Source organism: Myotis yumanensis, unplaced genomic scaffold, assembly GCF_028538775.1.
Source record: "Myotis yumanensis isolate MYYU_CA2020_CCGP unplaced genomic scaffold, mMyoYum1.0.hap1 SCAF_10, whole genome shotgun sequence".
Lineage (NCBI taxonomy): Eukaryota > Metazoa > Chordata > Mammalia > Chiroptera > Vespertilionidae > Myotis > Myotis yumanensis.
Genome location: NW_027223761.1, coordinates 9081896 through 9096855, shown reverse-complemented (window position 1 = coordinate 9096855; position 14960 = coordinate 9081896). Strand labels below are relative to the sequence as shown.

At 37.9% G+C, this 14960-nt stretch overlaps 1 protein-coding gene across 2 annotated transcripts in view; it reads right to left on the bottom strand.

Annotated features, from left to right (window-relative positions):
• The window catches only part of CAPRIN1 (cell cycle associated protein 1), a 39527-nt gene that overhangs the window by 14742 nt on the left and 9825 nt on the right, over positions 1-14960 (bottom strand). For both annotated transcript variants that reach the window (XM_070427765.1, XM_070427764.1), the window contains exons 3-9: positions 9022-9084; positions 8826-8912; positions 4882-5120; positions 4714-4796; positions 1054-1191; positions 647-699; positions 483-569 (exon numbers count right to left, since the gene is read on the bottom strand). In XM_070427765.1, the coding sequence (XP_070283866.1) occupies positions 483-569; positions 647-699; positions 1054-1191; positions 4714-4796; positions 4882-5120; positions 8826-8912; positions 9022-9084 (750 nt within the window). The remainder of the gene's footprint in view (positions 1-482; positions 570-646; positions 700-1053; positions 1192-4713; positions 4797-4881; positions 5121-8825; positions 8913-9021; positions 9085-14960) is intronic.

Here is a 14960-nt window from a genome sequence, read left to right as displayed (position 1 = left end):
CTCAGGTGAGGTTTACAAATTTTTTTATATTCTTCTGTTTGACTTTTTAAGCCAGGGGAAGTCATACCTGTTAAGCCTAAGTAAGTCATAACCTTCCTTTATAAGGAATATTGAGATAATAGAACCTGGGAACCAAACAGCCTTAAGGTGAAGGAGAGGAGTCTAAGATGACATTTCAATAGAGCCCCTGTGAGTAGGATTTTCCTAAAGGTTACCCATGTGGGAACCCAGGTTGTTATAGAGCAACCTAATAACAAATCATATACTTTAATACACTAACCTTAAGTTATACATGGTTATAATTTTTTGAAACTGGATCAGCATCAGTGATTCTATTAAATTTCAACAGGGATAAACAAATCACCTTTTAAACTTAACAGTCTTGTGTAAAGAGTTTATTACAATAAATGTACTAAAACTAACAATCTTAATTTGCTCTTAGGAGACATAAAGATTAATCAATCTTGTAACAGAACTCTTACCTCGACTGTTTCAACTGTCCACTCATCTACCTGCTCCTTTTCACCACTGCTGAACTGTGTTTCGGCCATAAATTGTCTATTTACATACTGCAAAGCAAAGTAAATGTTTGAGACCTCTGTTTGAAAGGCAGAAAGGGAAAACCAGCATTATATAAAAATCATACCTCTGTGGATTCAACTTCACTTGGTTCAGTGTATTCCTCTGCTGGCTCAGGTTCTAAAGATACAAAAGAGTATAAGGAACCTTTTTAACAGTTTACCATCACTTAATCTGAATTTATTTATAAACTTATAGTTAACAATAAGTTTCTATACTTTATCATTCTTACAATAATGTATTTAGAAAGAATTTTCTTTACTATTTATTCCAGAAAAGATTATTTCAGTTTCAATAAATTACTTCAGTTTCAGTTTTACTTCTGGGTCAGGTATAATGTCAATTAAGAGCTACTGTTAAAACTTCCCCCTGTTCTTAGAATTCATGTTATAAAACAGCATATAGATTATAGTGGTGGCAAAGGAAAGTAAAACCAGGACTGTAAACTAAACCTCATTCCCCCTCAGTACTCACCAGCTTCAGCTACCTGGTCTTCAACAGCGGGTGCTGAGGCTGCCTCTTCCTCCTCACATAGCCCGTTCTGGTGGTTGTGGGTGCTATCAAAGTAGTTTGACTGGAAAACACGCTCGACAATTTCCTTTAGAGCTTTATCTAAAATTAGAATATTATAATGTTAAGACTATTTGAGGTTGCCTGACTTGAAGATGCAACATCCTACAAAATATTGTAAGAAAAAAACCTCACCAATTGTTACTAAAACATATAAAAACATTAAATTCCATCAAGAACAGAAATTTATTATAGGACAGGGAACAAAAGCTCCTATTTGTATTAAACTTCATGAAACTTCACAACCTCAGGCTGTGTCTCCTTCAGTACCAGAGCCCCACTCTTTGACACCCGTGGCTCAAGCAGATCCCCTTGTGAAACGACAGCGAGTACAGGACCTTATGGCACAAATGCAGGGGCCTTATAATTTCATGAAGTTTAATACAGTATAGAAAACTAACTATGTGTTAGTTTTTTAAATAGCTGATAATTGTCATTTATTCATTCAATATAGCATCTAATTAATTTTAGTCAACATGCTAGGCATTGGGGCTAGAAAAGGATATGTAAAAAAGATACCGTATCTGCCCTCCCTAACTTTACAGCCCAATAAAGAAGAGTTATCAAATACTCACAAAAAAAAAACAGTCAAATTACATCTGTGAAAAGTACTACACAGAAGTACAATGGATTGGACCTACTCAGAGACCACCAGAGGCTTTCCTGGTATAGGTGCTGGAAGAGCTGAGATCTGGAAGATGAGTAGTAGAGAAGTGTTTCAAGGCAGAAGCAACAGCATTTACAAAGCCCTGTACAAAGAAGAAGCGTGCCAAATACAAAAAAAAAAAGCAAGTATGCAATGTGGCTGAACCACAGGGAGTAAGAAAAAGCATAAGAAACTTTGAGTCTGGAGAGACTGGTAAGGGCCCTATGATGCAAGGTCTTGAAATAAATGTATATAAAATGTAATTAAAAGAAAGCCAGTATAAGATTTTAATGAGGCATAGGGGGTGGATTCAGTTAGAAGACTGCATTAGGTAAGAGAAAGGCAGGAAAGTAGAAGAGAAAGAAAAGTAGACAGAGTCAAGATATTTAAAAGGCTAAATTGTCAGAATTTGGTACACTAGGCCAGTGGTCAGCAAACTGTAGCTCGCGAGCCACATGCGGCTCTGTGGCCCCTTGAGTGTGGCTCTTTCTAAGCCTTAGGAGTACCCTAATTAAGTTGATAACAACGTACCAACCTAAATAGTTTAAGTTTAAAAAATTTGGCTATCAAAAGAAATTTCAATCGTTGTACTGTTGATATTTGGCTCTGTTGACTAATGAGTTTGCCGACCACTGCACTAGGCTATAAGGAGGGCAGGACAGCAGGAAAAGGTGTGGGTCAAGAATTAAAATCTCAATTTCCTGGCCTTATATAGCAAATGCACAGTAAGGCTATTCCTTCATAGGTCACACACCACAGAAATAAAGCTTCAGGGACCATATTATATCAAATTTTATAACAAAATTAATCCTATTAACAATAAAATTATTAACAACATGAACACTTCATGTTTTCCATTCTCTACATTTCAAAGATTCATGACTCAGAACTATTTATTTTTTTAAAAAATGCATGAAAACTGAATGCATATAAAAACACTAATGCCCTGACTGGGCAGTTCAGTTGGTTGGAGTGTCTTCCTGTACACCAAAAGACTGTAGGTTCGGTTCCTGGCCAAAACACATACATAGGCTGAAGGTTTGACCCTGGCTCACACTGATTTTTTTCCCCCCTCTCCCTTGCTAAGAAGAAAAAAAAAATCAATAAAAAACATATCCTCAAGTGAGGATTAAAAAAACAGCCCTAGCTGGTTTGGCTCAGTAGATAGAGCAGAGGTCCTCAAACTACGGCTCACAGGCCACATTCGGCCTGCCGAAACATTGATCCGGCCCACTGGGTGTTTTTGCCGCCGCTGCCTGTCCTGCTTAGCAGCTGACTCGTCCCGGGCCCGTAGTGCGCATGTGTGGAATGTCTGAGGGACAGTGAACTGGCCCCCTGTTTAAAAAGTTTGAGGACCCCTGAGATAGAACATCAACCACTGACTGAAGGGTCCCGGGTTCAATTCCAGTCAAGGGCATGTACCTCAGTTGCAGGCTTAAACCCCAGTCACAGTCAGGGCAAGTTTGGGAGGCAACCATTGTGTCTCTCTCAACTCAATGTTTCTCTCTCTGCCTCTCCCCCTCCTTTTCCACTCTCTCTAAAATAATCAATGGAAAAAAATAAAATAAAATAATCAATGGAAAAATATCCTTGGGTGAGAATTAACAACAACAAAAAAAAATTTTTTAAAAACACCCTAATATTGAGTACATTAATAACTTTCTTTTAGCTATAAAGATGTGACATTCTTAAGATGCAAGAGCAAGACTAGGCAGAAACTAACACCAAAACAAGCTACAAGGTTAGATGCTTAACCCTTTTCATTCCTCAATAATGTTCATGAAAATTTGATCAACCTTTACCTAAAACTACTTTTTTAAGCTAACAAGCTTATGCACATATATCAATTAGTTTCCAAACTTCAAGTGGTAAATTCAGTACATACTTATAGCAGAAATAAAATAAAAAAGCTAAAAATATGTTTTACAAAGAAATACAGATAACACAAGTTAACCAAAAAAATTTACATGAAATGATATAAAAGAATCCTTGATTCCTCATATATGATTTTACACATTTCCTGTACACACCAAATTGTATCATATTGTTTTGCCAATTAAAACTTAAAATCCAATTTAATTTCTTTTCAACCCAATAGCTAAAATCAAGGTATAAACATTACCTTGATAGGTTCAAATATCTATTTGGCTAAATCAACTTCATAAACAATCAACATAAGGAGCTATATCCTGATTTACTACGTAGTTAAAAACCTAAAATTCCTAATTAACTTAGCGAAACTTAAATGTCCTTTAAAAAAAATCAACATATAATTGCATATTTCAGGTTAAGGAGCTCACATATAGAAAACTGGACTAGATATCAATACCTTTTTTAAAAGAGAAAAAAAATGAATGTCCCCAAGTTAGCAAAAGCCTAAGAAAAATTAAAGAGAGACTAAGACAATGACCATATGAGGTGCAGTAAATGTTTTTCACAAAATTTCAGCTACAAGGAAAAACCAGTCCCCAACTAATAACCAAAAACTGGAAAGTCAATTTGGTGTTTATCTGTTCACCTCAAGCAGAGTTAAGTTATTTATAAACAAAACCAGATTAAGTTAGGGTTCCCATCATTATAGACTTTTGGTTGGTTGTTAGTGTTTTGACCTATAGGCATGCACGCACGCACACACACTCATACACACACAAAATACACAAAATGAAAAAAGTAAACAGCAGATATTATTTATATAATTCTAAAATTTCTTCAATTAACACTACTCTTAAGTAGGAAACTAATTTTAAAAGATTCTTAGTTATAAAATCCCTAGATCCCTAGAAACCCGATGCACAAAATTCGTGCAAGGGGCTTGACCCTCGCAGCCCTGACTTCATCCGGGAGGTCATTCGGCTGTCAGTCTAATTAGCATATTACACTTTTATTGTTATAGAAGATAAAGTGTCAGCAATACTCACAGGTTGTTCCACATACAGATTTTTCTTTGCCTTCCAGCAAGTCCCACAGGTGAATGGAGGCATGTTCATACTGTTCATTCAACCTTATAATAATAAATAGCTAATTAATTACCTTTCAATTGTCAATTTAAAGTAACATTTAGAAGCTTCTATCAAATACCACTATACCTCAAGCTCATGTCCCGTTCAGGGTCTGCTAACTTGTAGAATTCATCCAACAATGACAATTCCTCTTCAGACAGTATTGGCACACCATTCAAACCCTGTTTCAGGTCAGTTCGCACTTCTTCATCTCCCAATTTGTCCAAAACATACTGCAGCTCAAGTACAGTTTTTAAACGTTTTTGTTCAGCTTCTTCTCTCATAAGTTGCTCCCGTCGTGCTGTTTTCTTTATTGTTTTCTGAATCTGCATAGGAATATAAACGTAGGACATCAAAATAAATTTTTTTAAAGACTCTTTTAGTTCAATCCATTTCAGGTCCAATGTAAATAAGACGTATTTCACTCAATGAGTTAAATGTGACCCCATCTTACAAAGAGAGTTTAATACATGATCTACTTTAAGCAGTTGTTAGAACTTCAGAACACACCTTTTATATTACTGAAGGTATTATGCTACTGAAATGTTACCAATAAAATGATATATTTGGAAGTTGCTTCATAATAATCCAGCAAACAGGGAGTAGGGAAGTAGGTGTGCGTATACTGTACCAAATATGATTGCCCATGAAATGATAAGTGTAGAAGATAGATATGGTATATAGAGTTTCATTATATTCTTTAGTTTTGAAATTTCCCATAATAAAAAGAATGATTTTTAATTTAGGCCCTGAGTCAATTAAAAGAGAACCCCAACCACGACAACAAAACATCTTAACTATATATATATTCTCTATGGAAAAATGATCCAAAGTTCTAAGTACCTATTATTGATTCATAAAGAAGCGTCAAAACTCACCACTGTTACCTCAACCCAAACAATCCCCTGCTGGTAAAGGCATTCCAACACTTGAAAATAGTAACTAAAACTGATTTGTTTTTATGAGTAATCAGATACTAGCAGAGAGAAAGAAAATGGCAGAAAAAGACCGATAAAAGCTAAATATGAATATATTCTTCCCACTGTTTTCTCTCCACTACACTCTTTTTCTTTTCTGGCACGGCTGAAGGGAGAGCATCAATCAAACTCAAATATTTCTCTTTTCTCATTCATCGCATCAGTGTGTGATCAAAGAAAAGTGCATCTTTTCAAGAGCCACGACATTGTTTTCCTTCCCACACCCTCCCCTTTCTTGAGACTCACTCAGATAACTGGAAACACAGAAAACCAAAATAAGGACATAGAAAACATATAATAAAGGGAGAAGTAGGGAAGACCTGGAAGGAATAATGAAGGTTGCAGTAAGTCAAATTTATAATGGCAGCAGAGAGGATAGTAGATTAAATGGTATCTTAGCAATATTGGCAAGAAATCTATATATATAAAAGGCTAATAATATGCGAAATGTCCCTTCAAGAGTTCAACTGGGAGACCGGGAATTTGATCACTTGCTATGACGTGTGTTGACCACCAGGGGGGGGGCAGCGCAGAACAAAGGAAGGCCCAGGCTGGCGGCTGGCAGCTGGCAGACGGGGAAAGAAGGCCCCAGTCAGCAGCCAGAAGGCCGCAATCGGCCCTGATCACCGGCCAGGCCTAGGGACCCTAACCATGCACCAATTTTGTGCACCGGGCCTCTAGTAGTATATATGAATGGAAAGATGAGATCTCTTAACCTAGGGTGAACAAGATAGCTTTCAAGGAGAAAAAGTACCATCTACTCCAAAGATGGAAGACCTTTAAATCGTATTGGGGAGTATGCTTTTAGGGTAAAGAGGTCTTTATAGGTAGCCAGAGACAGGAAACATTATAGGAAGACAGGGAGGAATACGAAGTGAAGTCAAGAAAGCAAAAAAAATAAATAAGAAAGTCACATTAGATGAAGTGAGAAGCTCAAGTAGGGAAGAATATGAAAATTAGAACAAGTGGGCTGGACTAGGTTTAAAAAAGCTCTTGAATGCCAAACAAGAAAAGTGTTCAATAATTGTGGCAAATACAACCTAAGGATGGCCAGTAAAGTTAAAGGCCTAGTGAAAAGTTGCTAAAAACACCAGTGTTAAAATAAAAGCAAAGGACGACACAAGTATTTTCATTTGCACAGTGATAGTAGCTTCAGAAATAGATTATTTATTAAATTGTATAGTATCAGAAAAAGAAATTGGGCAGAGTTCATAGTTCATCAAGACGAAGGCTCTGACCTAAGCTAAGGGGAACAAATCCCTACTTGAATGTAAATTAAATTTCCTTCAGTTCTGAAAGATATCATCAAACTTTAATTGAATTTAATAAGAATATTAAGTACATGAAATATATTAGTTTTGCATGAAATTTATTAGTTATGCATCAAATACTATTCTAAGCACAACCTTCTGATGAGGTAGGTAGTATTATTATTATTGCCATTTTATAGATTAGAAAACAGAAGCAGAGTGATAGTCTTTTCCCTCTCCTCCCCCTTGTCTCATTCTTCTCTTTTTATCCTACTGGTTCTGTTTCTCTGGAAAATCCAGACTGATCAAGGAATAGAGAAATTAAGTAACCCATTCCAAATCATACAATTATTAAATAAAAATGGCAGGATCAGTAGTCAAACCAGACAGTCTGGTTCCAAAATCAGAACTCATAATCTTTGTACTGTACTGCCTCTCATCCTATCTATACTAATAATAGAGGAATATGCCAATTGTCCAGGACACCATCACAGTAATAGTAACGACCAAACAGCAGGCTGTGTGGGGCAACAAAGCCGGCAGGGGGATTAGTGAGGGATGACCAAATGACTGAACAGCAGGCTGTGTGGGGCAACCAGGCCGGCGGGGGAGGGGGGGGGTGGGGGGTGAGGGCAGTTGGGGGCGACCAAGCCGGTGGGGGGTGGTGGCAGTTAGAGGCGACCAGACTGGCAGGCAGAGGCGGTTAGGGATGGTCAGGCTGGCAGGGGGGGCAGTTAGGGGTGATCAGGCAGGCAGGCAGGTGAGCAGTCAGGAGCCAGCAGTCCCGGATTGTGAGAGGGATGTCCCAGATTGGAGAGGGTGCAGGCTGGGCTGACGGGTGTGTTGTCCCCCCCAACCTCCAGCCCCCATGCATGAATTGCGTGCACCGGGCCTTTGGTCCTGTATAATAAAAGGGTAATATGCAAATGGACCAAATGGCGAAACGACCGGTCGCTATGACATACACTGACCACCAGGGGACAGACACTCAACACAGGAGCTGCCCCCTGGTGGTCAGTGCGCTCAGCCAGAAGCCAGGCTCATAGCTGGCGAGCACAGCGGCAGCAGCTGGACATTCCCCGAGGGCTCCCGGACTGCGAGAGGGTGCAGACCGGGCTGAGGGACACCCCCAAGTGCCCAATTCTCATGCACTGGGCCTCTAGTCACATAATAAATTATTCATTTATTTCATCAAATTTGGGACAACTTTATATTCTAACACTGTTAGCCTTTGTCCAAGTAAGTTAACACTAACTCAGAAAGATTAATTTTCTGGTCTCAATTCTGAACACATTATTTGACTTTGTATTTCATTTTTGTCCTGTTCCTAAAGGCTTTTATCATATCAAAAGATGTTTGGGGGAAAACACTCCATTTTGTTGGATCAAGAGCAATGTATCAGTCTGCCACATTCCTTAAGATCCTTAATGGGAAAAATAGTTACCAACTATATAAACAAGCCCATTTTCTGATACTTAAGGAACTTGTAAGATGGTCATTAAACATGAAGGAATATTTAAAATAAATCCCTACCATGCTTATATATTTTTTAAACCAATGAAAACCTTAAGGTAACTATTACACAAGTTTGTCATATCTGAAAGTCAGTCCTTTTAAAAGGCATCTACCTTTCACGCGTTAAACTTTACAAAACTGGAAAGCATCTTAGATGTAATTGGATCCAACCTTTTCACTTTGCAGAGCTTATCAATAGTAATGACAAGGACTAAAAACAGAGAAACAACAAAATTTTCTGCCTTCCATATTTTTAGTATTTCATACACATATACCACCTTTTACTTACATCTTGACTTAATGCCATGAAACTCCTCTGTAATTCTTTTGCAAACTCCAAGTTATTTGTGACTTCCTGGTACTTAGATACGGCATCCTAAAATAACAAAGACAAAACACAACTTTACTGGAAACACAAACACAAAATTAATTTTGTTGTTAAAAATATTGGACATATAACCTTAAATAAAACGTAGCATCTTTACCAGCTGATCTTGATTAAGCCGTTCCCCTTTGTTCATTCGCTCCTGGTAATCATCAAGCTTGCCCTGTATTAAAAAAAAAAAAGTATATTCCATATTGGAAGTATATACTAGCTTAAAATAACAAAACCCACATAATCCCTAAGTCTGTCTCAAATCTTGCCCTAAATATGCTTCGATATATTCCGGTTTGAATTAGTACATAAAAAACAGTGAGCTAAAAATGAATAGAAATACTCTAGCCACTGCTAAATGGTATCAAATATTACATCATAAGCCAATGACAACATTGTTTATTCTTTAGGTTTCTAAAAAAAAAAAAAATGTATAGATCAGACGACCCAGACACATGGTTCCTCCAGCCCACATGGGTGAGGGACACAATTTGCTTAGGAACCACTTATACCCAAGTGAGCCTATCAGATATTTTATAAAGTGTTAAAATTTTTTGTCCCTCCCTCCCCCTGCCAAAGAATTTACATAAGTGATATAAAAAGAATTCACGAGTAATATAAAGTTGTGTTTTTCTGAATAAACCCATGTACATATTATTGTCGACGTGCCTCATCCATTTTCCTTAAAAACATCAGATACTTCAAGTTATCATATCATCTGTGGGCAGTACACTAGTCAGTAGCTTTCCTTTGTCATTTTCTCAAAAAATGGAATTAAATGTGCGAGAGTGGGGGCAGAAAATTAACCACTGGTCATCTTTTTTTTTTTTCTTCTTTTTTTGCTAAGATGAAAACTCTGGAGGTTTCCCAGGCTACTACTATTAGTAAAAATCCCAAGGAAAAGATATTCAAGTAATGTAGCCTAGTCAAGAATTCAATTATTGTCTTATGGGTGAAAAGAGAAAATACCATAACCATTTTACCCCAAATTAAAAAGCCTACCACAATTTGTTAGTTTTACTGGAGGTAAATAAAACCAAGATGATCATCAAAACTTAAAGGAAGATGAAAGTGTCTAATTTTATTCTTCTATGGACTATTTTATTTCACATAGTCAATAAGCCTCCAGATAAACAGGTATAAAATCAAGTTTATTAGGTGAAAAATCAAGTTTTTTTACACTGATCTGACAAGCCTAACCCCAGGTGCAAAAGATATGCTCAGCTACCACAAAATACTCTAAAAACAATTCAAAATAATATAATTTAAATAAAAATTTTAAAATTCTCCCCCTTCATCTAGATTTCTTATTCCCTCTCCTCTGACCCTGAACCATATTTTTTCGTTTTTAAAAGGGTAGGCTACTTTTAAGAAATAAAAAACTAAGCTAGTTAAGATTTGCTTTTAATTTCAACTTAGGATGTAACAGTATTATAATCAGAATTCTTCTATTTAAAAATATATGGATAATATAACATATGCCCATAGACGGAGTCCCTGAAATTTAGTACAAGTACACAGTTAAAATACTGTGTACCTGGCATTTATTATCTTCCCTTTTTATGGTATTATACATTTTTCATGGAAATTGTTGCTGAATCTAGAAATTAATTCACACTGAGTGTACTCTACATCCCTCATAGGGTAGAGTTTTATATACCTAAGCTTAACTTTATCATTGAACTAGTAGCCGGGTGCACAGATTCATGTACATTGAAAAAAATTAATTAGAAGATTCATGTGATAATTACGTTACTGCAAAAAATTACATGTCAAAATAGTATATATAATATAGTATTATAAAATTAAAACGCGCGTATGATTAGCACCAGCCAGAGCTTTCTATCTATTGCGCATGCGCGAGTCAACGTTTTATTTTTTTAATTGCCAGTGCACATCATATGTACCAGCCAGTCGGTCAGTCAATGAATAAATTGCGACATGGTTCAAGTTGAATGTCAACAAAAACAACCAAATTCAGGATCAACAATGACAGATCCACAGATCGAAACACACATGTGTGATCGGTGCCAGCGAGAGCTTTATATGTATCATGCACACGCAAGTCAATGTTTATTTTTAAATTGCCAGTGCGCATCATATGTTCCGGCCAGTCAGTGGGTGGGTGCGTCACTTAGCCTTTTCTATAAGTGTAATATGCTAATTAGACTGGATGGCCAGACGACCTTCTGGACGAAGCCAGGACTGTGAAGGCCACGGCTGCAAGGGCCAAGCCCCTTGCACAAATTTCGTGCATCAGGCCTGTAGTATACATATAGATGTCTTGAGAACTTCAAACATATATGCCAATCAAAATAGATGTCAAATCAAACTCCTAAAAAAAATACTTATCCTATATAATAAAAGCCTAATATGCAAATTGTTCAACCAGGAGTTTGACCACTCGCAATGACATGCGCTGACCACCATGGGGCGGCACAGAACATGGCAGGCGTCAGCCATGTGGCGCTGGCAGTGGGCGGCAGTGGAGGCGCTGCCGGCCCCAATGGGCCCCAACGAGAACAGGACCACAGCAGGATGGTGGAACAGGTGAGCGGGCGGAGCCAAACCAAGGCAGGTGCAAGTGGGGGCCCAATCGCCCTGCCTATCGCATGAAGACAGCACCCAGTGGCAGCGTGAGGGGGAGGGGACGGGGCCGCCACCCGGCTCCCCGGTGCTGAGGGAGCTGGGTGGGGGGCCGGGCTCTGATCAATCACCTGCAGGCGGGATAGTGGAGCAGGTAAGGGGGCAGCACCAGGCCAAGGTGGTGTTCCAGGCAGGGCTGTGGGGCAGGGGGCACAAGCTGGGGCCTGATCCCCACAGGCCACCCTAATTGACCCCACCTGTGCATGAATTCGGGCACTGGGCCTCTAGTATACATATAAAAACAAATATGATGCCTGAATGATAGAATTGTAAGTAGAACTACTTTACTTTTCCTTGTTTTGTATACTTAGATATTCTGCAATGAACATATAATTTGTATTATAAAATTTTAATTTCATGCTACATAAAATATGTTAAGATTGACACATTTCAGGATAGTGTCAAGACTTACACCTATAAAAATCCTTAAATATGAATCTATACTAACCTCTAGTAGGACAAGCTATCCTGTGATAGAAAAGCTCCAATTTTCTACATAATAATGTTAATATTCATCCAATCCAGAGGTCTATGGCAGATTCCATTTTCCAAAGATGGCTACCATATCTGCAGTCCCACATACTTTCCTACAATGTGATGTTGGCACCTCCCCATTAAGAACTAGTCCTATTCTCCTGTCATTGTATTGAGTGGGCTTCAAACAAAACAGTACAGTAAAAGTGATCCTGTATGACTTCCAAGACTGAGTTATAAAAGCAGTGTTTCTTTGCTGGTCACTAAAAACACTCATGTTTAGAGCCCAAGTTATTATATAAGTTCAATAACCCTGAGGTTGCCATACTATGAAGAAGTCAAGCCATGAAGAAAGGTCTTGTATAAGAATCTGGTCAACAATGCTAGTGTTAGGAGTCATCCTAGACCAGGCATCAGACATGTGAGTAAACAAGCCTTAGTTCCCCAGTTGAGAACCCAGCCATCATGGAGAAGATACCAACCCCAGTGTGTCTGAATCACTGAAAGGCAGAATCCAGATTCATGATATAATGATGTTAAGTTTTAAAGCAATCTCTCATACAGCAGTAACTGGGAACAAGGTTAAAAAGGAAATGAAAAGCAGTTTACTATGTGAAACTCAAGCTTCGACGTAAATCTTCATGGAATACCGTCATTAGAAAAGTATGTAAAAAGACCTCTGTGCAGCCAAAATAAAGATCTATGATTCTATTAAAGCTCATCCATCAACTTATTGTGATTTTATGTTACTGTACCATGTTTCTAGTTTTTCATTATAATTTACTTTTTTATTGATTTTATTTTGTCAATCCTCGCCCAAGGATAGTTTTCCAATTGATTTTCTTAGGGAGGGAGGGACATTGATGTGAGAGAGATAAGTGATGTGAGAGAAACATGATGTGACAGATTGGTCGCCTCCCGCATGCACCCTGGCTGGGGCCCGGTATCGAACCTGCAACCCAGGTACGTGCCCTTGAGTAGGAATGAAGCATGGGCCAATGCTCTAAACACTGAGTCAAACCGGCCAGGGCATTTCATAATTTAAAACCCAGTGTGGCTCAGTGGTTGAGTGTCAACCCATGAACCAGGAGGTCACGGTTCAATTCCCAGTTTGGGCACATGCCTGGGTTGTGGACTCGAACCCCAGTAGGTGGCATTAGACCAATGGGTTAACTACTCATATCATCCACATAAAACAAATATTAAGCATCTTTTTTTGGGGAAAAGGACTGTTTTCCTAGCATAAAAAGGTAACTTCATCAGAAAGTCTACCATAATACTGGTAATCAAAACCTGCCCTCTTAGATTCTATCTTAACCCTTTGAGTGCCAACCAATATCCTAGGAACTATGCTAAAATTGCCAAGGCATTTTTGCTGATTTTACAGCAGTTTAGGAAAAAAATTATGAATCACAAGTAAATGAAGTTACATATTCAAAAACTTAAGGAAACCTTTACTACATTTGTTTTCATCTTTGACATATATTGTTTGCTGATTGTATTATAAAATACTGGTAGAAAAAAAAATTTGAACAAGACACAATGTTAAAATAGAGGGACACCCTTCTCCAATATCTTCCACAAAATCGTCATCTTCACAGCAGGAATTGACATATTTAGCAATATCATCATCACTAATAAAAGCAGACTTAGAACTGGACGTCATTTCGAAGCTTTAGGGCTACAAAATCTGAGTAAACTTCATAAAATCGTAGTACCTGTAAAAAATTAGGCAGGTAAATGCCAGTGGTCAATTTTAGAACTACAAACATTCGGCATCATAAGTAATCTGCACTTAGGTGCCATCTGTCAATAAAGAGTGAACTACTAGCATCTAATAGTGACACTGCAGGAGGAGCGAGATAGCGCTCCCGGCACTTTTGGTGAAAGACAGGAGGAGCGCGATCTCGCTCCCTGGCACTCTAGGGGTGAAAATTCAACTTAGGGTTCCTTTTTCAACTACTTAGTGTCCAGAATGTATTAAAAATTCATTTACACCACCACATGTGAGCAAGACAAAGATCAGGTCATTTCCCAGATTACCCAGAGACTCTGAAGCAGGGAACCATCTGATAGAGATGTGACTATACCCGGTAAATGTCAAAACACTATATCCTCATGTGGTACTAAGAAATAATTACCCCAACAAGTGCTGCCCAGTCCCAATCTATCGTTTCTTCATTACCTTTAATAGCTGACAAATAAAACGAAGTAACAGAGATGAGAGACCAAAAGTAATTCTTCAGCTAGACAACTGTAAATCGTCATAACAAGATTTAGGAAGAAGAGACAACTCTGAAAATTTGGCTATCCAGGAAAATATGTAAATCCTATTCTCAATTGAGGAGAAAATCTCCAAATTGGGATACAAAAGATACTTAAAAATGAAGTCTAAAATAACAAAAGTAGTAAGAGCACCTAGCTACACTTTATATTTTGTCTTCATTCAAATAAATCACTTCTACAGTACTAAAAGAACCTGTAGAAAGAAATACAAACATGAAATATAAATATTTCTTTTCCTTTCAACTTTCCATAACATTCAGTGGCTTTTCTGGATACCATTTCAAGTCCCCACTTCTTATACTCCCTGTTCTTCACCTAGAAACATTAGTTTTGACTTTGTCCACATATCGGTAGGCAGCTGGCTCTGCCTCCTGTCCACTCTCCACCAATTCAACTAAAAATTAGTTGCTGGTAAAATTCATTATAAGTCAGGAAACAAATGTTTCCTCAATTTTTAAAAGAACTGGAGAGAGCGCATATAATACAATCCATAGAAGATCCATACCAGCTATCTTCAAATGCTGAAGTCTTATCATGTAGCAGAAGTCTAAGTTGTTCCAGGAAACAAAGTATATATTAAACAGTGGTGGTATACCTCAAACATTAAGAACGTGTACAGCTCAGCAGGTCAACCCATGAACA